A 26,290-nucleotide genomic window follows, 5' to 3' on the forward strand; every position below is an offset into this window, starting at 1 on the left:
CATGGACTATAACTTTAAACAGAGGACACAGCTTATCAGCGTAAAAACTGGTCGCAGTTGAATGAGTGAACCGTGTCTAATGTAGCGCTAGTTGTAATTCATGGTGCTGAATGAGAGGGCACCTGCCTTCACCACATCTAACCTCTCAGCGAGTTCCCAGAGGAGCACAAAAGGATTTCCGACTGTGCTGGGCAGGAGGGCGCTGGCTCTTGTTTCTTGCTTCCTCTTTCAGGACTTTTCAATGGCAGAGGAGATGGGGGTTCACCAATGATTCGAGACTCTTAATGCTTGATCAAGGCTATACACAGAGCCCATACATTCACTTTTATTTAAACACTTTACTGAGCAGGGCGGAGAGGGAGACTTCAGTTACATTCATCAATCTCAGCTTGTTTTTGGTCTATTTCTGTGTGTAATTAGGTTGCACTTAAGTATAACAGGCTCTTCGTGGAGACATTGACATTGACAATATGCTTGAAGTTGACTGCTTAGTGTATTGCAGAGAAGATCCTTTCAAGTTATATTTTGAACAGTTTTGGTATGTTTCAGTCCTTGGATTTGTTTGGCTGATTGTCGTTGTAAGAGCGTTGATGTACAGTCCAACGGTGCTGGGGTTTGTATCGCCTGTCCGTGTTTGCACGTTCCAGAAAGACTTTCAGTCTGTGTATTAGTAGAATTAGAGGATTTGTTCTTTCTGCAGGTTACATCAATACGCCAGTATGTGGCAGCATGTGCCTGTCTTTATGAGTGAGTCATTGAATTATTAATTCTACTGATTTGTTCAGAAACACTGATTCATTCTGGAATTAAACAAGTGACGGTCTTTCTGAGTGAGTCATTAAAATAATAATTCAACTGGTTTGTTAAAAAACACTGATTCATTCTGGAATGAGACAAGCGACATATTTGAGTGAGTCATTGAATAATTAATTCAACTGATTTGTTCAGAAACACTGATTCATTCTGGAATTAAACAAGTGACGGTCTTTCTGAGTGAGTCATTAAAATAATAATTCAACTGATTTGTTAAAAAACACTGATTCATTCTGGAATGAGACAAGCGACATATTTGAGTGAGTCATTGAATAATTAATTCAACTGATTTGTTCAAAAACACAGATTAATTCTGGAACGAATCAAGTGACGGTCTTTGAGTGAATCATTGAATCATTCAATCAATCATTCTACTGATTTGTTCAAAAACACTGATCCTTCTGAAAAACATTCTATCTCCCTTTTTTCTTTGTGATCTTCAAATATTAAACCTACTGTAAGTGAAAAGCCACACATGGAAGTACCTAAAAGTTTTCACTTTGTTTCATTTATTCTGGAGAGCCATGGGAACTCCCCTTGAGTCCTGTGTGTGTGTGTGTGTGTGTGTGTGTGTGTGTGTGTGTGTGTGTGTGTGTGTGTGTGTGTGTGTGTGTGTGTGTGTGTGTGTGTGTGTGTTCTAGAGCAGATGGGAGAAACACAGATAGGACACTCTGACTATACTCTGGGATATCTAATTAGACTCTGGACAGCATCTGGTAGACAGAAAACACCCACCACTTTTTCCCAGAGACTCACAGGACCATCCAAGAGCAGAACCAGCAGGTTAAACACTGAACTACCAACAATTAGCCACTTGACCTCCCAGTTTAGGAAAGAAAAGCACAGATAGCCCACTCCCTCTGATCTTCCCATGTCATTCCAAAGGGACTATAATTATAAAAATGCCTGGTCAGGATAATGATGCTGATGATGGAAGCAAGATAATAACTGAAGTAGCTTTTAGAATTAAGTTAAATAGACACATGGAAGTCAGGTTAAGTCACAAGGAGAGCTAAGACGCAGACATCCCAACCTGCAAAAAGTCATTTCAGGGAGGTACCACCCCCCGCCCCCGCCCCCACCCCCAACCTTTTTTGTGACACTCTCCCTCTGCCATGGCGCTCCTGTTTCTGGATACACTGAACTGATTAATTCGGTTCGGGAGAAGAGATAAAAGCCTGCCCACACTGACAATTGATTGGTTGATTTACCGAAACAGGCCAATCAGGATGCTCTCTATCTTACATGTGCTTCATGATGAGGCACACTAGCACACACACGCAGGGTCTCTCGCTCCCTCTCTCTCTCTGCCGTGTGTGCGCTACACGGTTTGGAACACAGTCTCTGTCTCGCATGCGCGCTCTTGCTCGCTCGCTCTAGATTCCGGGAGATTTTAACTCATTTGCGGGCATCAGGGAGCCGCTATCAATATGCGGGAGACTCCCGGAACTTCCGGGAGACTTGGGATGTCTGAAGACGTAACATTTAATTACGCTTGGAATTCACAAATCCCACCACTTCTACCTTACCTCACACCCTATAGCAAGTATTCACAAATCCAGTCATGGTCCTCAGAGGAAAACATACAGTATATTCCTGTAATGCTCAAATTATCCCAGACTAATAGTAGTGCTTTTGCAGGAGGGGAGGATGGGATAGGCATGCAGAGCAGGTGTGAACAGATGACCACCCTTCAAACTCATCTAACCCCCTCTCTCTTATGCCTTAGGGCTGATAATACACACACACACACACTCATATCTTAGCTGCCCATTCAGCATTCCCAGGAAATGAAGTGTGATTATACATGTCATCGGTGACATCCCTCTGTCTCGAAGCTGAGAACTGATGAACAGCGTGTCTTTCTCCATACATTACTAAAGTCCACAGGAATGAGGTTAGCCCACATGAGCCCAAGAGCTCTCTTGTCTGCGAGGGCTTATGGGAGCATAGATGCCTTTCAGCCGCACTGGGTCGGTGAAGCACACCTGTTTGTGAATGTTGACATTTTTTATGGGGTGTTTGCACCTCTGGACACTTTTATAGCATGTGGTTTAACAGTTTAAATGTAGTATTTAGGAGCAGACTGTTACATTTGACTAAGTGTGTTTACGGTCAACTCAGTCATGGGTACGTTTAGATGCTCATGGCTTAACGCAGGCTTTAACTTTTAAATGGCACTGTCCTCTTAAAATATAAAAGTGGCTATATATGTTCATGTATAAAGAGCCATTTACACTACAGCACGTATTTGAAATAGAAATGTTTTGCAAGTCTAAACTTTTTTTTGATCAATTTAAAAAGTGTTCTTGGTGAATAACAGTATTTATTTCTTTGAAAAAAAAATAAAAATCCACTTGCCCCAAACTTTTGAAAGGTAGTGTATACTGTGTGCAGTAGTAAATGTGATATTATGAACACATGTTGTTTTCAACATGCTTTTTGGTCAAAAATATAATATTGGAATATAATGTGTAATTTTTTTTCTTCATATCAAGTTAACAATGTATGCCCAATATTAGAATATAAGAGAAACATTTTCAGTTCAGTTCAGATATATTTTTATGGCACATTTTATAGGATTACCTTTATTTAGTTTTTTTCTTGTGACCCCCCGAGGGACTTCGAGGGACTTTTGAGTTTTAACGACATAAGGGTTCGTATAAAAATGACATAATTAAAAATGTTGGTTTAACTATACCTTTAAGCTCCTTGAGCTGCAGTTATAAAACATTCAGGGCGAACACTGTCCTCCTGTCCTTTTTTCGGGCTGTCTGCAGAGTTCCCTATCAGCATGGAGGAAAGCTATGCCGGCCTTTTCTTCAGTGCTGTATGTTTTGTCGTAGTGTGGGATTTTGAGTGCAGATTACCAGTGTCTGCTCATGTTCACACTTGCCCAGATGCTAACAGTAGCCACATTTCAGCTATAAATAAGAGTGTTCAACAAAAAAGTGTGTCAGGACACACATTTATGCACTGAATCTTCAATTACATGGCTTGGACACATATTTAGCTTACTTTATTCTTTCTCTGTTGCCTCTGTCTGCTCTTAGCCTTTCAGTCTCTTATCCTAACTTAGTATTTTGTCTTCTCTTACTGGCATCATTGCCTTGAGGAGCCAAAAAAAAGGTGCTTCTTGAATTCAAGTCTTTACTCGTTTTGTTAGGGTCTTCCATAGACAGATAGTTCTTTCTTAAAGATGTTTTTCCTGTGCATAATAAGTGGTGTTTGCTGAGTATCTTAATTACAATTGCTCATACTTGAGGTTAGGAATTTGAAGAAAGATTAGCAATTTTTTTGCCTGTGTTGGTCTAAGCACCCCCTAGAAAAAAATAGATAAAAATTAAAATATCCCATAGATGGCTGTATCTAAAGATTGGAATATTATAGTAACTTGAGAGTGGGTTCTTTTGACTTGAGCCAGTAAGCAACTCGCCCTAGCAACAACTCAGAATACCTTAGCAACGAGAAATGCTCTTGTGGTTCATTTTTGTGTTTGGAAAGAGAGAAAGTATCCACTATCCAGTGACTCATTGTCCTGAGGTTACATGTACCGGTGTTGTAGTGTGTATATGCTTTGAAAGGTGATAGACTGTCTGTGCTGTTTCTTGTGACTCTGTAGCTGTGAATTGATGGCAGTAAACACAGCTCTCACAGGCATGTCTGGAATGGACTGTAAGGGTGGGATCCGTTTGCCCTGATCAGATTCTGTCTCTAGGGGGCAACAGCTGTGTTTGATCTTTGAACTCTGGAGTGACCCATCATAGTTTCATTTTACTAAACCATGTACATACCAGTTAACGATGTAACAGGATTTATGACATGTGCCGGGACTCCAGGTGTGAAGGGACGCGTGCAGCTGTTACGGCATCCCCCGTTGCCGTGGTAATCCCTCCTCCTCCTGCTCTCCTCATAAGCATGCCCTTATTCTCAAGCCTGTCAGGCGCTCCGAAGTCGGACCGACTGAGGTTGTGATACAATCCATTCCTGCAGAGCAGCACCAGTGTCTTTACACAGACCGCCGCTTGCATCATGACAGGATGTGGTATAAAGATAAAAAATGTGATGGAAGGAAGAAGAGGATAGGAGGAGGGAGAGAGGGAACAAGTGAAGCTTATAGGGATTGAGTGGTTGTGCAACCCAGTGTTCATTACTATAGTACTCTGTTAGGCTCATTCACACCAAGTATGAGTGTCTTGCACAAAAAACATATATAGTCCAACATAAAGTTAAAAAAAAATAGGTTCACTCTATTAACTGTAAACTGTTGATTTATTGGGTCACACTTTATATTAGGTGTTTTTAACTACTATGTAGTCACTTAAGTACATTGTATGTATTGCGTTCATGTTGTATTGCAAAGCACTTTTGCTGCTATCGAGGTGGGATACGGGTAAGGTCAGGGACAGGTTTGGTGGTATAGGTAGATTTAAGGGTGAGTTAAGCAGGAAGGGAAGGATCAACAGTGTAGCTATAGATGTAATTACATAAATTATAATAATAATATAATAATAATTATTATATTATAAGTACATTATAATTATTATAATATAATTCATTATAGTGTACATTATGAATAGCCTTATAATGCATTATACATAAAGACTTTAAGTAAAGTGTTACCGAAAAAATATGTAGGTGTAGGTAGGGAGAAGCGTATACTAGATGAGGGTGAGGGGAATGGAATGAACATACTTTATACGTACGTACATACATTCACTTTGAAGCATGTTCAGACATGCACAGATCACCTCACCTCACCATCACCGATGCTGTTCACTTATACCTGCAACAGGCTTCTGTACAGTCAAAAAGAGTTTAAATAATGTTACTCAATATGCCCCACATAACACATGACAACTTATTCCAGAATGAAACAACTTAGACAACTGAATCAGATAACAGCCCTTTGGAAATATCAACCCAAGTTTAGTTTTATCTTTTGTTTAACAACGTTACATTTCCATGTCCTTTTTCCCTGTTGACGAAGGTTTTGCCAGTTTCTCAGGTGCTTAATGATTGGCCAAGGATTCACAGTCCCCAAACCTGTGTGTTTCCGCACTTATCACTGTGGCAACACAAAGAGGAATTTGTGCAATCATTAAGCACAAGGAATCTGGACACAGACTTTTATTATACATTTCATACACACTTACCTCACGCTGCAGCAAACACAGCCCAACCTAACCAAATAAAGAGCTTTTCCCAGTAAGTAGCCACCTAGAAACTACTCACAACACCCTAGCAACCCCAAACCATCCAGAAGACACTAGCACCAAGTAGCAAGCACTTACAACCACTCAAAGCAACCATAGCTTCAACGCAGTTAGTTTTTTTTTTTTTTTTTTTTGCTGTGGCAACCACCATTTTTTCATCAGAAAGAATAAAAATGTACATCTAAAGCTGCATTTTTCCTACATTTTAATTATCTCTCCAGTTTTTGTTCCTTTTTAATAAAAAATGTATATCATTTGAAATTTGGTGACCAGAGACAGGATTTTTGATGGTTTAAAGCTGTTTAGTTAACCCTAAAGGCATTATAGCCCACAAAACGTTGGGATGGGTCCATATGGTTAGATATAATCTCATGCTCATATAAAACTTCCTGCCTCTTGACAGAAGCATGTTGCATCTCTCATCACTAGTAAATGTCAAATGCAGACTCACGCACACACACACACACACACACACACACACATACACAGTCTGAAGTTCAGGTTCATTCACACCCCTGTAACCAGCGGGCCGTCTGGCAGATGGAAGAAAGAGCATCTGATCCCCATTTCAAAGAGCCCACCTTTCCACCTCGCTAGTCCCGTCAGATATTTCCACAGATGTGTTTTTGTTCTGTGTATCTGTGAGGAGGCTTGCGTTGACAAAAGCCCCTGATGTGGCTGAAGTGCTTCTTTGTAGCAGTTGGGCTTTTGGGTTGCGTTGCATTGCATTGAGGGGTTGTGGAAGTTAGTATAGATGGTGGGGGATGGTTTTGTGTGTGTGTGTGTGTGTGTGTGTGTGTGTGTGTATGTGTGTGTATGTACTGTGTTGTCAGAGCTGAGGGGCTTAGAGAGGAAGTAGATGGATGTTTAAGCATTAAGCCTTTGGCTTTCCTAAGGAAGACACTTTTCCAGTAAGATTAAATGAAGAATGTCTGATATTTATAATGGGATGCCTCATTATGAATTATTCTTATTGTTTAATATTTATTAAACTTATACAGAACATCTGTTGCCATGAGAATGTGCCATGGTGTTTTGGGAGTGGTAGAGATAGCATAAAGAACACAAATGAATGTCAGGTGGTTATCACATAAGACTAAAATGGGCCAAGGAGATTAGAGCTGATCAGCTGAGTTTTGGCTGTCATCAGAAATCTCCCTGTAAACAAATTTGAAAGAAATATTTTTATCTTAATTCCATGATCCATGTTTTTCCATGATTCCTTGTTCTTTAGACAAGAATGATAAAGTTCTTATAAATCTATTATGTATCTGGTAATGAATTCAGAAATTTCACCTCTTTTATCATTTCTGAATTAAAAATGTATTTTTAAATACTTTTTTTCTAGTTTGACATGATTTTTAGTTTTAGTATTGTTATATTATTGATTTATATTTATTGATAATCTGACAAATGTAAATCAATGCGTCGAAGTCAAAATGTAAGCACAAAATAATTTTGCCGTTATGTCACATAACCATAAAACAGGGAAATATTTCACAGACTGTGACTAAATGCCCAGATCAGTATAATTATAAAAATTATAATAATTATTTGCATTAACTACATTTTTTGTTATACAAGATTAAACTAGGCTGTATTTTTACTAATTTAATTTAAATGACTTGCAGCCAAATTGATTATACTTGCAAATGTAGTATTTGTATATACGTACAAACAGTATTAATATCCACATTAACTTAGCAGGACATAATTTAAAAGTCATGATGTCATTCCTTCCTCCTTTCTTTCTCTCTGGGGCAGAAACACTGTATGTTGATTGAGTCATGCTAATGGAGTGAGTTGAAGGAAAACAGTCCAATTAGGTATGTCCATGTCTTTGATTAAGTCACTGTGGGAGAACATCTGTGAACCTCAAAGACTTTATCAATCTGTCAGTCATATAAAAGACAGAGCCAGGATTGATATTGATATGTGATGACTTTATGTGAAAAGGAAGTTTAAGGTGGTGGTGATGTCATCGCCTCCATTAAAGTATAGAAAGAGCTTCCGTCTTCAGCTCCAGTGGATGCATGTATAACCAAGGTTAAACTAAAGTATTGTACAGTGTTAGGGTCGGTTCATTGTGTCTAAGTTCATTGTCACCAATTTGTTTGATTTTTGGCCATTGCTGATACTGATAGACTTATATCTGCATTACTGAATATCAGCCATCAGCCATCTTGGCTGATGGCTGATATTCAGTAATGCAGATATAAATTATAGAGTTTATGCAAATAAGACATTAAGAGTTTATGCAAATAAGACAATAAGACATATTGTGAACTTATATACTTATATCTTTTCATTCTTCACAGCTTTTCCATGTTGCATACGTGCTCATCAAGTTTGCCAACTCGCCCCGGCCGGACCTGTGGGTTCTGGAGCGCTCCATTGACTTTGGGAAAACATACCAGCCATGGAAGTTCTTTGCCTGTGAGTAACCGAAATGAGCTTTTTATCACTGTTCTTGGGCCCTATCTTACACCCGGCGCAATGCAGCGCCAAGCACGATGCAAGTGTTTTTTGCAAGTTTCAGTCCGATGCAATTATCTTTTTCATGTCCTGCGCCACGTTGTTTAAATAGCAAATGCATTTGCTCCCATTTGTGCGCATTGTTGGCGCGTTGCTATTTTTAGGCAACAGAAATAAACTGCGCCATTGACCAACTGAAACCTGGTCGCAATTTTTTTGTTATTTAAAGATCATTTTAAGAGTAATGCGCGCCTATAGGCGGGTCCACAACGCGCGTACACTCTGCTTATTAAACACATAGGGACGCACAGCAGCACACAAACATGCCAAATATTTAAAATAAAAGGATTACAATGTAAAAGATTATTATTGTGTACATAAAGATATGGTGGAATCCGGCTTGTCCCGTAGATGTTCTGCTTGCACACTTTTACCTCGCGCACGAGCAGATCCGTTTGCGCTCTGGAGACGCGCTCAGTCTTTCCACTATCAAATTCCGTCATGTAAATAGCGAATCTGCCATGGTGGCGCGACCACAATTGGCATTTAAAGGGAATGGCATTTAAATACTCATTAAGAGAATAGGGACAACCCTTTTAGACCATGCGCCTGGCACGCCGACCATTTTTCCCCTCGTTAAACTAGCAAAAGTGGATTCGGACACACCCTAAGTGAACTTGCGCCCTGCGCTTTAGACCATGCGCTTAGATCGTTAAAATAGGGCCCCTTATGTGTTATGTTCACTTCCAGTTTTCAACATAGTAATGAAAACAGCTTCATGAACATTGTGTGGCCTTCAATGATTGAAAAGAATGTATTATAGGAATGAAAGTGTGGGTTAAGTGAGAAAGGTCAGGTTTTGGACAGTTCTTTCTGTTCTCTGGCTCTAGAGTTTGCAAACACACATATTGTGTTGTTTTGTTTGTCACTGAAGGCCATCAGTAGTGTAGGTGTACAATCCTGGCAACAATAACTACACCCATCACATTTGGAGGTTTGACATTATCAGCATAATAAAATGTAATTTTCAGTTGTTTTGCTAAACTCACAGTCCATCAACCCACAATTGCTTCCATGACTCCGTACAAAACAAAGACGATAGAGAAAGATGGAGAGAACATTTTGTGACAGATTGCTGTGTGTCGTATACTTTATAAGTAGTTTATATTCAGTCTAGAGTCAGCCTTGCATTCAGAAGAACAAGAGCTTGATAATAATTGTTTATTTTGTTAGGGAAAAATGGCCACAAACCTTAAGATGATGTTCTATATTATGAGTAATGTCCAGATTGAAATATAATATTGGTGTAACAAAGAAACATTAAGCAATGGACTTACCTGCTAATACTAGTTGGAAAACTAAATGTTAACAATCAACAGCTATACATTGGGACAATTTTAACCAGTACTTCTAGTTAAGTTCAGGTTTACAAATGTTACAAGTAATGTTATGAATAATTGATTATATATAACAATTTATATTATGTTTATATTAATTTACTCATTTATATTAAATTGAGTTATATTTATACTGTTAATTTATATTCATTTAAATAATATTTACCGTATATTCTTTTTATGTATTAGTTCATATTAGTTTTAAATGTATTTATATTATGTTTTGATATTAAAATAATTATTTTCTTTAGATAACATTTTGTTAAAATATTTTTTTTATCAGTTACTGTTAAATTATGGGTATCATGATATTATTAAAACATTCCTAAATGGAATTAGTTAAAGATACTAATAATCTTAATAAAACTTAATATTAATAATAAAACTTAAAGATATCAAGAATCAAACCAAAGTCAACTAATAATCAAAGTTCACAAATTTATTTACTATTTCGGAAAGTTGCGATAGTCTGTAGGGCGGTACTTGTTTGGATGGTTGTGGTTTGCTATTGGTCAATCTCATGTGAGTGACAGGTTGTCCCGCCCTTACGCCAGTAAACACATCATCAGAGAAGAGAAGAGGTGAGCTGCAAGAGGGAGGGGAAGTTATTTTGATTAAAGATTTTGAGGGCACATTAATTAAAAAAAAAATGTGTACGGATAAATCATTTATAATCAATACTGCAATATTCTATGAACAAATCAAGAATTGTCCATGTCCTGACCAGTGTCTAACATTTTCTCAACTGATTTGTACATTTGTCTCTGTTTTTGCTCCAGCCTCTAAGAGAGATTGTATCGAGCGGTTTGGCAAGAGGACGATCGAGCGGATCAACCATGATGACGATATCATCTGCACAACAGAGTACTCGCGGATTGTCCCTTTGGAGAATGGAGAGGTACGGACACAGGCAAACTCTGTCTAAACACTGATTCTCATCGCAGATGCACTTGTATACTTTTAGTACTTTTAGAGACACTTTAGATATCATTGTGAAGTCGGACTTTTGCCATTGTTAAATCACTCTCACACACGTTCAGATTGTGGTGTCTCTGGTGAACGGACGACCGGGCGCCATGAACTTCTCCTACTCTCCTGTTCTGAGGGAGTTCACCAAAGCCACCAACATCCGCCTGCGCTTCCTCCGCACCAACACACTGCTGGGTCACCTGATGGGCAAAGCCCTGAGAGACCCCACAGTCACACGAAGAGTAAGATAGACCCCTCTTCATTGTTTTGAATAGACAAAAATGATTATTCCAACTATACATTTTCTGCATTTATTCTTCAGTATTACTACAGTATTAAAGACATCAGTATTGGAGGAAGATGCGTGTGTAATGGCCACGCTGAGGCCTGTAACGCTCAAGACCCCAATGACCCGTACAAGTAAGTGACCTTTAAGAATATTTTAATTTGCTTTATTTATAGGATTTAAAAGTCACAAGTCAGAATGATTTCTGAAGGATCATGTGACACTGAAGACTGGAATAATGATGCTGAAAATTCAACTTTGATCATAGGAATAAATAAACTTCAAAATATATGAAAATAGAAAATAGTTATTTTAAATTGTAATAATATAATAATATTTCATAATATTTGATCAAATAAATGCAGCCTTGGTGAGCATAAGAGACGTCTTTCAAAAACATTAAAAAAAGACTCCAAAAATGTGTATTTTGTCCTGTTTTGCCAACTCTCTTCCTGCCTTATCCATCAATTGTAATGATATCATCAGTTGGCAAATGTTGTTGCTACACTGTTGCAAATATGCAAATTTTTCACTGATTTGTCCATACGCTTCCACATTAGCTGGGTGCCAATTCTTTCTGTAAATGTGCTCGTGTGCCATAGAAGGAGGCTTAAATCATACTTGTTCATAATCTGCTCTTTCCTGTGCCTAGAGGGGGTTAAAATTCCACCTGCACTGCAGACCACTAGCACAGGCACATACATGCTGCCCCGACGCTTTGCTCTGAGGAGTCTTCACTTGCCTGATTCCAAGCTTTCTGCATATATTTCCACCTCAGATTATTATTTATCCTCAAACACAATGTTTTAGAAAACAGCTGCACTCTTATCACAAAACAACCAACACTGGATCTGTTTTTTTGTTTAGGATATTCGCATCAGGGTTTTTAGCTAGAAAGCTCATAGTCATAGCAGCTCGTCGCGTGTCTCAGGACAGTGAGTGATGGTGGCTGGGGAGGGACATTCTTGAGTTCTGAGGCCCTGCAGGCGTCTGGATTTACTAGCTTGTCAGAAGATCACTCTGTTCTTAGCCTCCCTGCTAATTGACCAATGCTCTGAAAGGATCAGTTCAGCATTGGCTCACTTAAGGGTTTCATTCACTCAGGTCATTGTAGAAGTTTGTGTTGAATGTATCCAGTGGCTTCATTTGTTTTGCTACTTTAATCATGTTCCAAGATGACGTCGGAAGTTAAAAAGTAATGAAAACCTTTAAGCCAATGTATGTGGTGTATGTGATCCTTTAGTGTAGAAGACTGTTGGACATAAAGCAGATCATGCTGTTTAACCGACAACGGTTTGTGTAATATTTCAGGAATCTTGAGAGATTTTCCTGGCTCTTTGTATGTCGCAATCGAGACGTATCCGCCGGTCATAGTTTTTGTCCCTGCTGATAAATAGTCTGTTACTCTATTCACTCATTCCACAGATTCCTGCAGCGTTCAGTGCAAGCACACAGGAATATGAACCACCTGGAAGGTGTCATATATATCAGTTTGAAAAAAAAAATCCTGTGTGGGGATTATCAAAACCCAGAGGGTTAGTACAGATCATAGCAACAAGAAACATATGCTAACATTGCGTTTGGAGTGTTTCCATAACCTTCATGGATCTCTGTTAAATCTGCTGTTCTTTGTCATTTCCTCTTTATAGGATTTTTTTTGTGCGTGTTACTGATATTGTAGAGATCTTCTGATATACATGCGATATGGATGTAGGAGACCAGATGTTTTCCTCTGAGACTGTCGACTCACACCTGTATATTTCAATATGAACCACACATCTTTTGATCCAAAAAATGCAGCCTTTGTGAGCATAAGAGAATCTTACCGAACCCAAACTTTTTTAATGATAGTGTGTGTATATATATATATATGCAGAAATAGTAGGAGTATTAATAGAGAATACTTTTCTGAGTGAATGAATGCTGACTGAATGAATACAGACAGTTAGTGAAGGGTGGAGGGTTTTGATTGACAGAGCTAAATGAGGATAACCCAGAGAGTGAGTCAGACACTGAAGGTCACAGGTCAATCGCTAAAGCGTGCTCCATCTATAAGCTTCCCAGATCCACCTGTTTGCCCCACAGGTACCAGGAGTTAAACAGATGTCAGTGTGCAGTTGATTCATGGGGGAATATGGGTAGATAGGTAACTTCTTCCATGCTGTAAGCTGAACCCGAAGCGTTAGAGGTTCAGGCATGTGTATTAAAGTCTTAGAGAAGATCTAGAGGGCAGCTGAGGGTTAATAGACTCTGGGTGGGGTTGGTTGGTATGGTTGGCTGTAGCTCATTTGAAGTAAGGCTCTGGAACACTTGCTCTCACTGTGCATGGATGATAATGAAGGATTAAACTGCTGCTCAAGCTGATCCGTCTAAACAGATTCAGGGAAAGTGTGCGTCCGTCCATATGTGTGCACTTGGCAGTACTCAGATGAGTGAAAGTGAAAAGTCTGCTTGTTGAATGTGTTTATGTGGCAGACTGCATGGAATTAGCCACAATCCCCATCAATATTCATGCAGCATCCCAATTCACCTACTTACTGTATATACTATGCCAATCATTTTGTCACAATTAAAATCCTCCACATTCAATTTAATTTAATTTCCTTCCTTTAGAGTGGGCATTGGGCAATATTAGCCGTTAGAGTGCGCACGGATCTGCACTTCGTATTCTAACTGGAAAAAGTAGACCAATCGTGTTTCTTTGGAATACTCATTTCAACATACTATGATTTGGAACGCACTAATTCTAATTTTGAATACTATTTAAGATGGATATTATGCAAATTGGGATGCAGCATCGCTTCCTGTTTATTATTGCTTAAAACAAACATTGTAGAAACTATATTGCAGGAGTGAACTAAGATTCACGTGATTGTTTTTGTGATTGAATTTTTTTTTATAAAAATTTTGATGAAAAGTGTGAATTTTGATGGATGTTACAGTCCATTTAAGGCGTGTTCAAAATAAGACGAATGTTAGGTGTGAAAATTCTAAAACTTTTAATTTGATTGAACGAATGTTAATAAGTCTTTTCAGACTGACACGAATATTCGCGTACCATCAATGTAACATTTTTTACTGAGGCGTTCTAATCTGTTTTCCATCACACGGCAAAGAAAACTGGCCAACCAATAAGATTTGTGCTTTTGGTCACATGCCCAGAGCCGCTGTTCTCTTGTAATCCACGACTTGGTGGTGCTCACAAACTATTTTGAGGAAGAATCCAGAGCCGGCTCTCTGTATTCTTGCATTTGATGTTGTTTGATAAACGCCATAGCGAATAAAAAAAGTCTGTATGGCTTTTGAAATCATGTAAATACTGTTTTACTTCCTTTTTGCATTGCTTTCATGTGAATTTCTACGATTGTTTTTAAATATGACATATGTGAAGTGTGTAGCAGTTCCTTACTGTCCGCTATGTAGCTTTATAATGATACGTGTGGAAATGCAGCCACCCGTGAGCAAACCTCTGAGTCTCAGTTAATTCGATCAGCTTTTCAGATGTCGTAGGAAAATGAAGCAAGCGTGAAGAACTTAACCCTTTCAGACGCTCAGGTTTTAAAGGCTCTCTCGCTTTCCCTCTATCTCCCTAATTCACTCTTTTCATGGAAGCTGCAAGGTCAGTGAGAAGTTTAGACACTTGAATTAAAACACTGTAAGCTCTTGTGTGGCTCATTTGATTCCCATAGGCATGAAGTGCTTTAGTATTTGAATATACTGGCCCCTCGAGATTGAGACAGAAAGAGGACAAGAGTGATTCTCATGAGACTAACCTTCAAACATGGCAGTGAGAATTTACTTAAAAAATCATTATATATACAGTTCGTTATATAAATAAATATATAGTCTGTAAAATGATTCAGTATTTATTACTTATAATAAGTTTTTCTTGCAAAGTAAAAGGACAAGTAAAGTGCCTAATGAAATCAGTTTTTCATGAAAAAGCATGTGGATGATAGAACGATGGATGGTTTCAAGGGATAACCTTTGCTTTGTCTTTTATGTCTGTGTACCCCAGGCTTCTGTGTGCCTGCCAGCACAACACTTGCGGCCCGTCATGTGATCGCTGTTGCCCCGGCTTCAACCAGTTTCCATGGAAACCAGCCACGACTTACAGTGCCAATGAATGTGAACGTGAGTTCTCCAGCCAGCCCACAAAACAAAGATTTAGTACCTGCCGGCGCCTCCTTGACACATTGTTCAATAAACATGATTTCTCTCTTTTGAGAGACTTACTTTCTTAATGGCAGAACAGCATTTCCTTTATTCTTTCCAACAGTGCTCTTCTTTATGTATGAATGGACATGACATCTAAAAGTACGCGTGTGACTTTTTCAGAAGGTTCCAAAACGTAATATCTTCACTTCATTTGTGTCTGGTTTTGGGATCTGTTTCTTTCTTCATTCAGTCAATCACACAACCCTAGTGAAAAATAAATATAATGTATTTGAAATACTTTTATTTTATGCTAAGTATACTACAAATTCATTTACATATTTATGTACTATAACGTTTTAGGTTCCAGTAAAGATGAAGAGGATCCCGAATCAAAAAGTTAAATTTATTAAACTAAATCCACTCCAGCACAAACAAAAGCGAGCGTCTATGAAACAGAGTGCGTTGCACAAACAATACCAGACCACTGAATGAACCAAAATGAGGGACTTAAATACACAGTGATAATGAACAGAATACAAACAGGTGTGATCGTTAAATCAATAACCATGGTGACAAACTAGTGGCGGAAAAATGAGAACAAAGGAAACAAGAAACCATAAGCAAACTGAAGGTACGTTTACACGAGAACAGAAAAGATTTTTCTTTGTACAGATGACAACGTTATCAAAACTATCTCTGTTCACACGGATCTGTGGAAACGACTAATAACGCTGTATTATTTATGCCAGAAAAGTAGTTGGCAATGTCACTTTGTAAAGAAAGACCACACACCTGTGCACATATGCATTCTTTTACTACAGTATTTCTTTTTCTTCTGGGTAAAAATGGCCCTCTGATACCTCTATAAATGTGAACACATATTAGCCTTTCAAATCTAGAATTTGGCTTTGTTGTGCGAGGATTTTTAAAGGTTTACTTTAGAATCAGCGTAGTCCCTGCTTTAGTAAGACATCAGAGACAGTGTGAATAAGAGCGGCTGGCAGTCTATGTGAACAGCCCCAGCCTTCTGTGAGCTCATACAGACACTAATCCAGTCTGACTTCTCTCACACACTGTAAAAATAGTCCCACAATGCTTTTAAGAGGATCTCAGTCTCACTCTTTGGGTGTCTATCTGTGTATTAGGAGCCGTTTCAGTCTGGAAAACGTTTCCACTGAGAATGTTGTTGGATATCCACTGTTTCTCACCTAATCTAATCTCTGAGTTCCCAAATATATAACAGCCCTTTTGTGTGGAGAGAGACCTCGGTGAGGTTTATAGCACATCTGTGAGCAGAGCTGGCTTGAGTTAAGCCAGAGAGACTGTCCCATCTGACAGAACTGTTTCATCTCACGCCGGGTCACCGTGTCCTCACCCTGCCGTCAGTGGACTGGACCCTTAACAAAACACAGCCATTCCACACCGCACGTCCTGTCAAAGACTCCACTGTGGGACAGGAGAAACACACATTCTGTAGTTTTGAGAGCTATTTAATGCCTGCTGGTGCATATTTAAACATTTTCCTGACAGTGTGAGATTTTTCTAATCACAGCTGATTCAAGTGTTAACAAGTGTCAAGTCAAGTGTTGTTAGTGATTCAATTCTTAGCTGCAACCACAAATTTTAACATTCTGAACCCACTGGGCTGAAATAGGAATTTCGTGTCAGATTGAAAGATTTCCCCACGATTTTGCATCTGGATCACATTAACCAGCTTTGGTTAATTGCTTTGTTTGAAAATTCTGTGTGAGCTTTTTGAGCATCTAACAGGTCAAATTTACAGAAAATTGAATAAACACTTCATAGTCTTCACTGCATGAATTATAAATTGATTATAATTCTTTTGTTCTTTGATTAACATCACAGCAGCGAGTTTAATATGCTGCTGTCACTACCGTAGGACCTGACGCACATGACGCTTATCCTTTTTTCTCATAACTTTTTATGTTCATTTAAGACTCCTTAACTCATTTAAGACTCATTGTGAGTCACAGACAGCGCACCAGTACTGTTTTTTTTTTTTAAATATCTTATTGCGCTTGAATGGTTTAATAGCACTTGAATGAATGATAGAAAAAATGGATGCTGCGTTAATTGCGTTAAATATTTTAATGCGTTAAACTGAAGAAAAAAAACGTTGCAAAATGAATGCATTCATTTTTTTACAGCCCTATTATCCAATATGACTCCATTATTTGAATTATGTCACATTGTGTGTAGAATACTTTGTAATTACATTTTATTGTAAAAAAAAATTGTCAATTTATTTGACCACAATATGTTAAGGTCTGTAGTCCGTCTGGGTTTTTCTTCGAGCATTTCATGACAGATCATACAAACACACATACAGTAAACAATTTTTCCTAATTTTCTCCTTGCTAACTTCACTCCTAGCTAATGGCTGTTGTCTTTTCTCTTTCTTTTTCCCTTCTCTGCTGTCATTCGTCTTTGGACAGTCTGAACTCTTCAGGTGGACACTGATGTGTGTGTCTCTGTATGTCCTTCCCTGCTTGTGTATTGTTCTCTCTGCACTGGCAGATGAGTTATTAATCTCAGTGTGTTTCATCTTCAGGCTGACTATATGGTGACGTAAGTGTGTTGTGTGTGTGTTTTCAGCATGTAACTGCCACAGACACTCATCAGAGTGCTACTATGATCCAAATATCGACCAGCGGAGAACCAGTCTCAACATGCAGGGAGAATACAGGGGCGGTGGAGTGTGTCTCGAATGCCAGGTGGGCTCAGGTGTACAAACACACAATTATAACGCAAAAGCAGTACAGCGACATTGGCTGTGGCTCAGAACCTACCTATACATTTATGGCATTTATGGGCAACATAGGTGCATATAACATTTGTGGGTATCAAATACATGCTCACTGGGTTTGGAAACACAGATTGTTTTTGCAAGTACATCCTATGATTTTTATTCTCTCACAGCACCACACAACTGGCATCAACTGTGAGCACTGCATTCCTGGCTACTACAGATCACCTGACCATCCACTGGAGTCCCCACTCGCCTGTTCAAGTGAGTCTTCAATCATACACAGTGTTATTTTAGAATTATTTAAATAATTATATCTTTAATTAACTTTTATTTTCATACTTTCATTTTAACTTACACTGTGATAACAACACTGGCCATACATGCATTTAAATGAAAATAAAACTAGATATAGTTAAAGCATGTTTTTTCACACTCATGTGTGGTTTTTTGCAGAGTGTCAGTGTGAGTCTGAGTTTACTGACGGCACATGTGAGGACCTGACCGGACGCTGCTACTGTAAACCCAACTACACCGGCGAGAACTGTGACACATGTGCTGAGGGATACGAACGCTTCCCTGACTGCTACCGTAAGTCTGTGTGCTGAATTCATCCAGTGCAGCTAATCTCTAAACAATTATCAAACAATTGTGTTTTCTTGTGTTTATTCTCGTCAGAGGTTTACATCAGTGGAGAGGCCAGACCTGCAGGGGAAATCATCAGTAAGACACTGATTTGATTCAATTTGACTTGAATTTGATTTGATGAAATTCTTATTCACTGATTTTTTCACCCGTTTTATTGAATTCTTGTGTTTGCAGACTGTGAGTGCAGTGCTGCAGGCACAGAAGGGAACTCCTGTAGGACAGACCCTCGCACCAATACATGTGTGTGTAAACCTCAATTTACTGGAGAGCACTGCGACACCTGTGCTCATGGACACTTCGGCCTCAACTGCCAACGTAAGGACACACACACTCTGCCCCTTTAATATGTTAATGCCGCTGCCGTGTGGTGACACCACATGATTATAAGTATTTAACAAAAATAAAGTTAAATAAACAGGTGCATATGAGGTATAGTTCATTAACAAACATAATAGACAGCTGAACAGTTCATGTCAATTGAAATGTTTAATATATTGAAGGATATGAATCTAACTATATCTGAATGAACATTAAAATTATTCAATTAAAGCATTTATTAAATGCTATTTATGAGTCTTATAATTGTCACTAAGTTAATCACAGTGATATTTTAATGTAAGTATATTACTTGTCATTTCTCTGTGTATCTGTGTGTATGTCCATTGCTAAGTCCCAGATCAAATCAGCTGTCCCGTTCTGCCCATTTTTGTCTTTTTTGTCTCTGTAAGCTGCAGCGGCAGATGACATCTGAGCAAACACATGCAGATTGTCACACCAACGTTGTCTGTCTGCTAAACCGCTGTTGTTCTTGTGCATAGTTGGAGTGTTTGCGAGCACAATATACCACCCAAAGACAAAGGCAATGCAAACATGCCCATATTCTCGATCCCTTCCCCCCAGGCTGTCAGTGTTCAGGCCAGGGTTGCCTGGATGGGTCCTGTGACGCAGTGACGGGCCAGTGTGTTTGTCGGAGCGGGTTTCAGGGGTATTCATGCGAGCAGTGTGCGCCCGGCTACTTCAACTACCCACTGTGCCAATGTGAGTCTTGCCAACTCTAATCTCACTGAATTCAAAAATTCCCCATGAGTACTGCCAAACCTTGAACTTCACAATGCAGCCACAAAGAAACTGTTTCCTGTGCATTCTTTTACTGCTTAGAAGTCTGTATAAGATCAATTTATTTTTTTACCCTATTCACTTGCTTAACACACATTCTTGGTCTTATTGTGCATGATTCATCAGTGCACATTTTAAAATGTAAAATAACTTTCTCCACCTTTACTTTTTGGCTGATATTACTAATTTGATTGACTGAGTGCTGAAATAACATTCCAAAAGCAATGGGAATTTTGTTCTTGTCTATGTCTGCACATTCACAGACTGTGAGTTTGTTTGTCTGTGTATTAGTGGTGGAGATTTTTTAGTAACTTCTTTCTGCAGTTTATGTCATTATTCCAGTAGGTGGTGTTGAGCGACTGCCTTTATGAATCTGTCATTTGAATCTTTCACTCAACCGATTCATTCGACAAACTGATTCATTCTGAAACTAAACAAGTGACTGTCTTGATAAGGAAGTCGTTGAATCATTCACTTAACCAGACCGATTTGTTCAAAACATTGATTCACTTAGGTACGAAACAAGTGTGTCTTCATGAATAACTGAATCTTTTACTCAACTGATTTGTTTAAAAACACTGAATCATTCAGGCAAAATTGTGTCTACAATGTAAGTTAATCAGTCTAGACTATTAACTCAGTTGTAACTCACACAAACTCACACTCAGTTCTTGCTACATTATTGTATAGAATGTCTACTCATGATCCAGTCAATTCAAGTCACTTTTCACTCTGATATGTCACATTACAGAAGTAAAATGGATTGCCAATGCATTTCATGTTGACTTTGATACTATTAACATTCAAGTTTTAATTTCTCTCTCTCTCTCTCTCTCTCTCTCTCTCTCTCTGTCTGTCTGTAGATTGTGGTTGCAGTGTTGTGGGCTCTATGCCTGAGATGTGTGACGTGGCCGGTCAGTGTTTGTGCAGGCCGGAGTTCACTGGTCCTCGCTGTGAGCAGTGTCGCTCAGGGTTCCACTCATACCCAAACTGCCAGGGTGAGACACAAGAAAGTCTCAGTCTGATTTACGCAAATACACTGTCCGTCTCTATTATCTCAACTTTTTATCCTGTTTCCCAGTGTGCACTTGTGACCCTCAAACATCTTTGGACTCCAGCTGTAGTGTGTCTGGTCAGTGTAACTGCAGACCCAACTACAGTGGCCCCAAATGTGACCAGTGTGCACCCGGATACTACTCTTATCCCAGCTGCACACGTAAGTCACATGACTCTTATCACGGTGGAAACATTGCCAAGAGAAGGATTGTCTGCTGATTGTCTACGGGTGATTTTCTCTGTTTCAGCATGTCGTTGCTCAGTGGAGGGCTCTCGCTTCAGTTCCTGTGATCCAGTGTCTGGTCAGTGTGTGTGTCTGCCAAACATTGAGGGTCAGAGGTGTGATAGCTGCATGCCTGGGTCATATGGCTTCCCCCTCTGCCAAGGTGATCTTGCATAGACGTTTGCTCTAACAAAATCCTGTTTATAAATTCATTTACAGTAGTTCTGATGGTTATCTTTCTCTTTTTATGCTGTAGTTGGGACGTGTAACCCAGCAGGCTCTGTTCATAATGATATCCTGCCCACTGTGGTGAGCTTTATTGATCTTTTTTTATAATAAGTATAGCTACATTCAGAATGGAGTACTATGATACTGCATATATGTATACTGCATGATATTTTAAATATCATGTATATGGAATAAAATAGTATGCGAAGTATGCAGCAACATTTCAGTAGTAGTTTGTGGTATTTAAAAAAAAAAGAAATTCATACTTAATTCAGCTAGGATGCATTAAATTGTTAAAAATGTATAAAGTTAAGATGATTTCTTAAGATCTTTTAGAAAATAAATTCTGTTCCTTTAAACTTTCTATTCATCAAATAATCCTGAAAAATGTGTCACCGTTTTCACAAAAATATCAAGCTGTTTTCAACATTAATAATAAGCGAATTGAGCAGCAAATTATCATATTAGAATGATTTCTGAAGGATCATGTGACACTGAAGACTGGAGTAATGATGCTGAAAATTCAGCTTTGACATCACAGGAATAAATTGCATTTGTAAATATATTCAAATAGAAAGCAGATATTGTAAATTGTAATAATATTTATGTATTTTTTAAAGAAAATCATATATTTTACATGGTTACTTTTTAATTAATGCTGTAATTGAGGATCTTGGACAGTCGTTTACAAACATTTATTCTTAGTCCTGACTCTCAGTGCTTGTTTTTTTTATACCTCAGGGCTCCTGCGAGTGTCGGCCGAATGTAGAAGGGGCGGCGTGCGATCGCTGTAAGCCTCTCTTCTGGAATCTTTCTCCCCATACAGACTATGGATGCTCAAGTAAGAGAAAAGTTTGGACACACAGCACAAAATGCCATTTTGAGTGATCGGGGATTCATGTAAACAAATGACTGCCATTTTGTTAACTTTGGTGACCAATCAGACTCTGGTGATAGTGTATTATTTGAATCTGTAGCTTGTTAGTTAAACTGTATATACAATAATATAGATGATATATTTCTGCTAATATATATTCTGATTGATTTTGCAGCCTGTGACTGTAATACAGTAGGAACGATGAGCGAGGTTGCAGAGTGCACTCAGGTATGGAAATATTTCCAAAATAGCTCCATCATAAAAATGCAATTCCAAGAGAAAAGTTGGCAAACCTCCATCTGTGTGTGTATCAGAGCACCGGCCACTGTTACTGTAAACCCAATGTGTGCGGTGACACATGTAGGGTGTGCAAGGATGGGTACTTCAAACTTCAGAAGAACAACTACTTTGGGTGCCAAGGTACACCATCAATTCCAAGCAGATGTTATCAATATTTCAAAGAAGAGATGGGTTAAACTCTCGTCCCTGTGTGCATGCAGGCTGCCAGTGTGACATCGGAGGCTCCGTTGGGCAGACATGTGATGAGAGACGGTGTCAATGCAGACCCAATGTGGAGGGACCCAAATGCAACCAGTAAGTGAAAAGCACACACTGTGCACTAATCACGTTTATGTGTGGCCGGATATCATCACTCTGTTGTGCGTGTTTAGGCCACGGCCGGATCATTACTTCCCAGACCTGCACCATATGAAGTTTGAGGTGGAGGACGGAACCACAGTGGATGGACGTCCGGTGAGGTTTGGTTACAATCCTCTGGAGTTTGAAAGCTTCAGCTGGAGGGGGTACGCCCAGATGTCCCTCATACAGGTGAGACACACACACACACGCACACTTACGAGACTTAATGTTTGTACCTTGAAATCATGTTTTTTATTATCAATGGTAAATATGAATTTAATTTAATTTGTGTTATTATTATGAATATATAATAATGATAGTATAAATAAAATCTATAACAACTACATTACTGTATGATACATAATAACAAATTGCTGTAATAATAATAAAAGCTATAATATTAATATTAAAAATTACAATAGCAACAATAATAATAATATTCAAATATATTATTAAATATTGTGTATTATAGCGATTTGTGTATTCATTTTACTTTTTTGTAAAGCACTTAATGTGAACATTAAATCAAAATGGACTCTATTTACTTTTTTTAGTACATTTGTAAATGTCTTCAAAATGTAACAACTTTCCTCTTTTTGGTGATGTCACCAAGTCCTCTCATTTCAGTCCATTTCAGTTCATTCCCTCCGAACAACTGTCATATAGAGACAACTTTTTGGACAATTTTAATGTGTACAACATCAAGTCTTAGTGTAGATTTTTTTCCTGTTTCACTAGAGCCCCTTTCACACAGAGATTCCGGAAAATGTTGTACGCGTCGAACGATCTCAGCTTCGGCGCGGATAGTAAGGAGCTCCCTGTTCTCTGCTTCATTCCAGTTTGCAGACATTTTTTCGTTCTTTCTTTGTTGATGACGAACACAAACTTCCTTCTAAGAGTAACAGAGTCGCACGATAACTACGTCATTGCGATGGCACGTGCGTCATCACTACGACACACCCCTTACGCCATTGGTCCTGGCTTTTGTTCACACAGGGCGCGTTTCGGGACTGATCCCGACAATGTTACTAGTTCCCCATCCCGGCATCGATCCCGGCATCAATCCCGGGACGTGTTTGCGTTCACACAGAAGGCACTCAATTTTTACGGCAATTTCCCGGGATCAACGCGCTGTGTGAAAGGGGCTTAAGAAGTATATCACATTACAGAAGTAAAAATGCTTTTTCATTTAGACTTTAAAGATACTGTTAAAGTAATGAAATGAAATATAATGTGAATAAATATAAATTATTTTACATTTAAAATAAATATAATAAAAATGTTATTGTTGTTATTATTATTTTGTAAAGACGAATGAGATGTTCAAGTTCATGCATGTGTGTGTGAACTTCAGAATATCACTGTGATGTGTCATTGAAATGTGCTGTGTCTTTGGCTTGGCTGAGGGCTTCGATCAAGGGTTTTGATTGGTGCTGCTTGCGTACATTGGCTGCTGTGTTGGGCTGTAGTGCTGGTTGGTGGTGGCTTTGAGGAACAGCTTTGCAATTGTCTCTCTGTTGTGGGCCGTTCTTTCTCGCTCTCTAGCCTCGGGTTCTGGTTGAGGTGGTGGTTGGCTCTCCAGACCTGTTTCATGTGGTCTTGCACTATGTGAACCGCGGGGGCGTGGACGTGAGGGGGCGGGTCTCTGTGATCGAGGATGGCAGACACTTCCTGTGTGGGAATTGTAAGTCTTTGAGCACCTTTCTGTTTTGATGATCTGCATTTTCTCCATCTTTCTACCTTCCTCACTTCTTTGCTCTCTGAGCTGGCGACCTCCTGTCCTCCTTGATCCTCTCTTTGCAAACCCTCCTTCTTCTCCCCATATTCAAGACACTCACAGTGCAACCTGCACCTCAGATCTATCACATGATCACCCCCAGCTTGATCAGAAAGCCACAGATCAGGTCTTTAACTCAGGCCTTGTTATGTGCTGTACACCCTCCCCTCCTCTTTCCCTCTCTCTCCCCTTCTCCTTGTCTTCCTTGTCCTCCATCTCAGAATACGGTTAAAATGATGGTGCACGTACGTGAAGCAGACGTGTATCTCACGCGCTTCATCCTCAGATATGTAAACACGCGGTCGGCCGTGTCGAACGGTAAAATCACAGCCTTTCAGAACAGCAGAAGAGGTATGTCTGACGGTTCAGTGTCGTAGTTCTGAACTGTCATTGCTTTCTTTTGAGGTTCCGGAAAAGAACTATTTGAACTTTTGACTATATTATTATTATTAATTATTGTTAATTATCCTGTTTTATCTATTTTATTCAAGTAACAAGGTTCACCCAAAAATTAATCTGTAATCATTTACTCATGATGTGACTTTCTTCTATTGATCCCCCAAAAAAAAGAGTTTTAACAGCATGTCCGAGCTGCTTGTTTCCATACAATGAAAACTCAAAATATCACAAAAGAGCATTGTAATATTACTATAAAAGTGGTCTATATGAAGCATCATAATAGGTCATCAGTGATGCCACATGTCTTTGGTTCTTGCACTTTTAAAAATTAATTTTCATTGAAACAACTTGCATAGTTTTTGTCTAGTAAGCTTATGAAGCTATCTTAATATTTTCAGAAGACATGTAGAGCTTGAGGCATATGGACTTTTTTTTTGACAGGGACAGTAAAGTATTACTAAATGCTGCTCAATTTTGATCTCTCTCTCTCTCTCTATATGATTCTAGTTAATAGCTAATTTGCAGCATGTGTCTCTAGTTAGGCTTTTACTAAGAACCTAAGAAATCTAAGAACCAACAAACTAAAAAAATAAAAATATAAAACATATAAAATAATAAATACTCTCAGCAAATAACCAGTTGTATAAACCCTAAGTAAATGTTCAAGTATTAATGGTCACAAAATTGATTATGTTTTATAGCTGTATTTTTATTATTATTATTATTCTGTTTGTCTTATATAGGTCAATTATTTTTACTCCCTTAACTGAGAATGAAAACCTGTTTTTCATCTTGGTATGCTACAATTATGACTTGGTGCACCCCTTTCCTCTTATTTTGTCATCAATTGACATACGTTTAAGAGAACAATTATTTGCACATTTAAAAATTAATTAAAAAAATAATTATAAAAGTTTCAAAACTAAGTAGACTTTTTTAAAATAATAAAAAAAAACGATTGAGGAGAGGAGTCTGACTCCGAATAGACACAAAATAAGATAAATGTGGCAACATTATTGCAAGCATATATAACGTGGCTGCTTTAATAAGTGTATAAAGGCTAATCATACAGATTCAGATTTATTCTAATAGTTTTATCGGGCTTTTACATGACACAGTATTGGGGGCCTGAAAAACGTGTTTCAAAGTGCAAGTTTTTGAAAACAATAGCGTTATCGTTACAAAACGACATGTTACAAAAACATGAATTTGGTCGTTTTCGCTGATCCGTGTGAACGGGGATCGT

General features: G+C 38.6%; 1 protein-coding gene across 1 annotated transcript in view; it reads left to right on the forward strand.

Annotated features, from left to right (window-relative positions):
* Positions 1-26,290, forward strand: part of lama5 (laminin, alpha 5) — a 78,372-nt gene that overhangs the window by 19,250 nt on the left and 32,832 nt on the right. Inside the window, exons 3-23 of the mRNA XM_079849446.1 lie at positions 8,348-8,465; positions 10,681-10,799; positions 10,942-11,112; positions 11,193-11,290; positions 15,175-15,290; positions 17,931-18,049; positions 18,255-18,345; positions 18,538-18,672; positions 18,760-18,804; positions 18,904-19,044; positions 19,630-19,767; positions 20,709-20,843; positions 20,927-21,061; positions 21,150-21,287; positions 21,381-21,433; positions 22,094-22,193; positions 22,405-22,457; positions 22,544-22,649; positions 22,730-22,823; positions 22,901-23,057; positions 24,414-24,552. Of these exons, the coding sequence (XP_079705572.1) occupies positions 8,348-8,465; positions 10,681-10,799; positions 10,942-11,112; positions 11,193-11,290; positions 15,175-15,290; positions 17,931-18,049; positions 18,255-18,345; positions 18,538-18,672; positions 18,760-18,804; positions 18,904-19,044; positions 19,630-19,767; positions 20,709-20,843; positions 20,927-21,061; positions 21,150-21,287; positions 21,381-21,433; positions 22,094-22,193; positions 22,405-22,457; positions 22,544-22,649; positions 22,730-22,823; positions 22,901-23,057; positions 24,414-24,552 (2,401 nt within the window). The remainder of the gene's footprint in view (positions 1-8,347; positions 8,466-10,680; positions 10,800-10,941; positions 11,113-11,192; positions 11,291-15,174; positions 15,291-17,930; positions 18,050-18,254; positions 18,346-18,537; positions 18,673-18,759; positions 18,805-18,903; positions 19,045-19,629; positions 19,768-20,708; positions 20,844-20,926; positions 21,062-21,149; positions 21,288-21,380; positions 21,434-22,093; positions 22,194-22,404; positions 22,458-22,543; positions 22,650-22,729; positions 22,824-22,900; positions 23,058-24,413; positions 24,553-26,290) is intronic.

The sequence above is a fragment of the Squalius cephalus genome, assembly GCF_949319135.1.
Source record: "Squalius cephalus genome assembly, chromosome: 18".
Lineage (NCBI taxonomy): Eukaryota > Metazoa > Chordata > Actinopteri > Cypriniformes > Leuciscidae > Squalius > Squalius cephalus.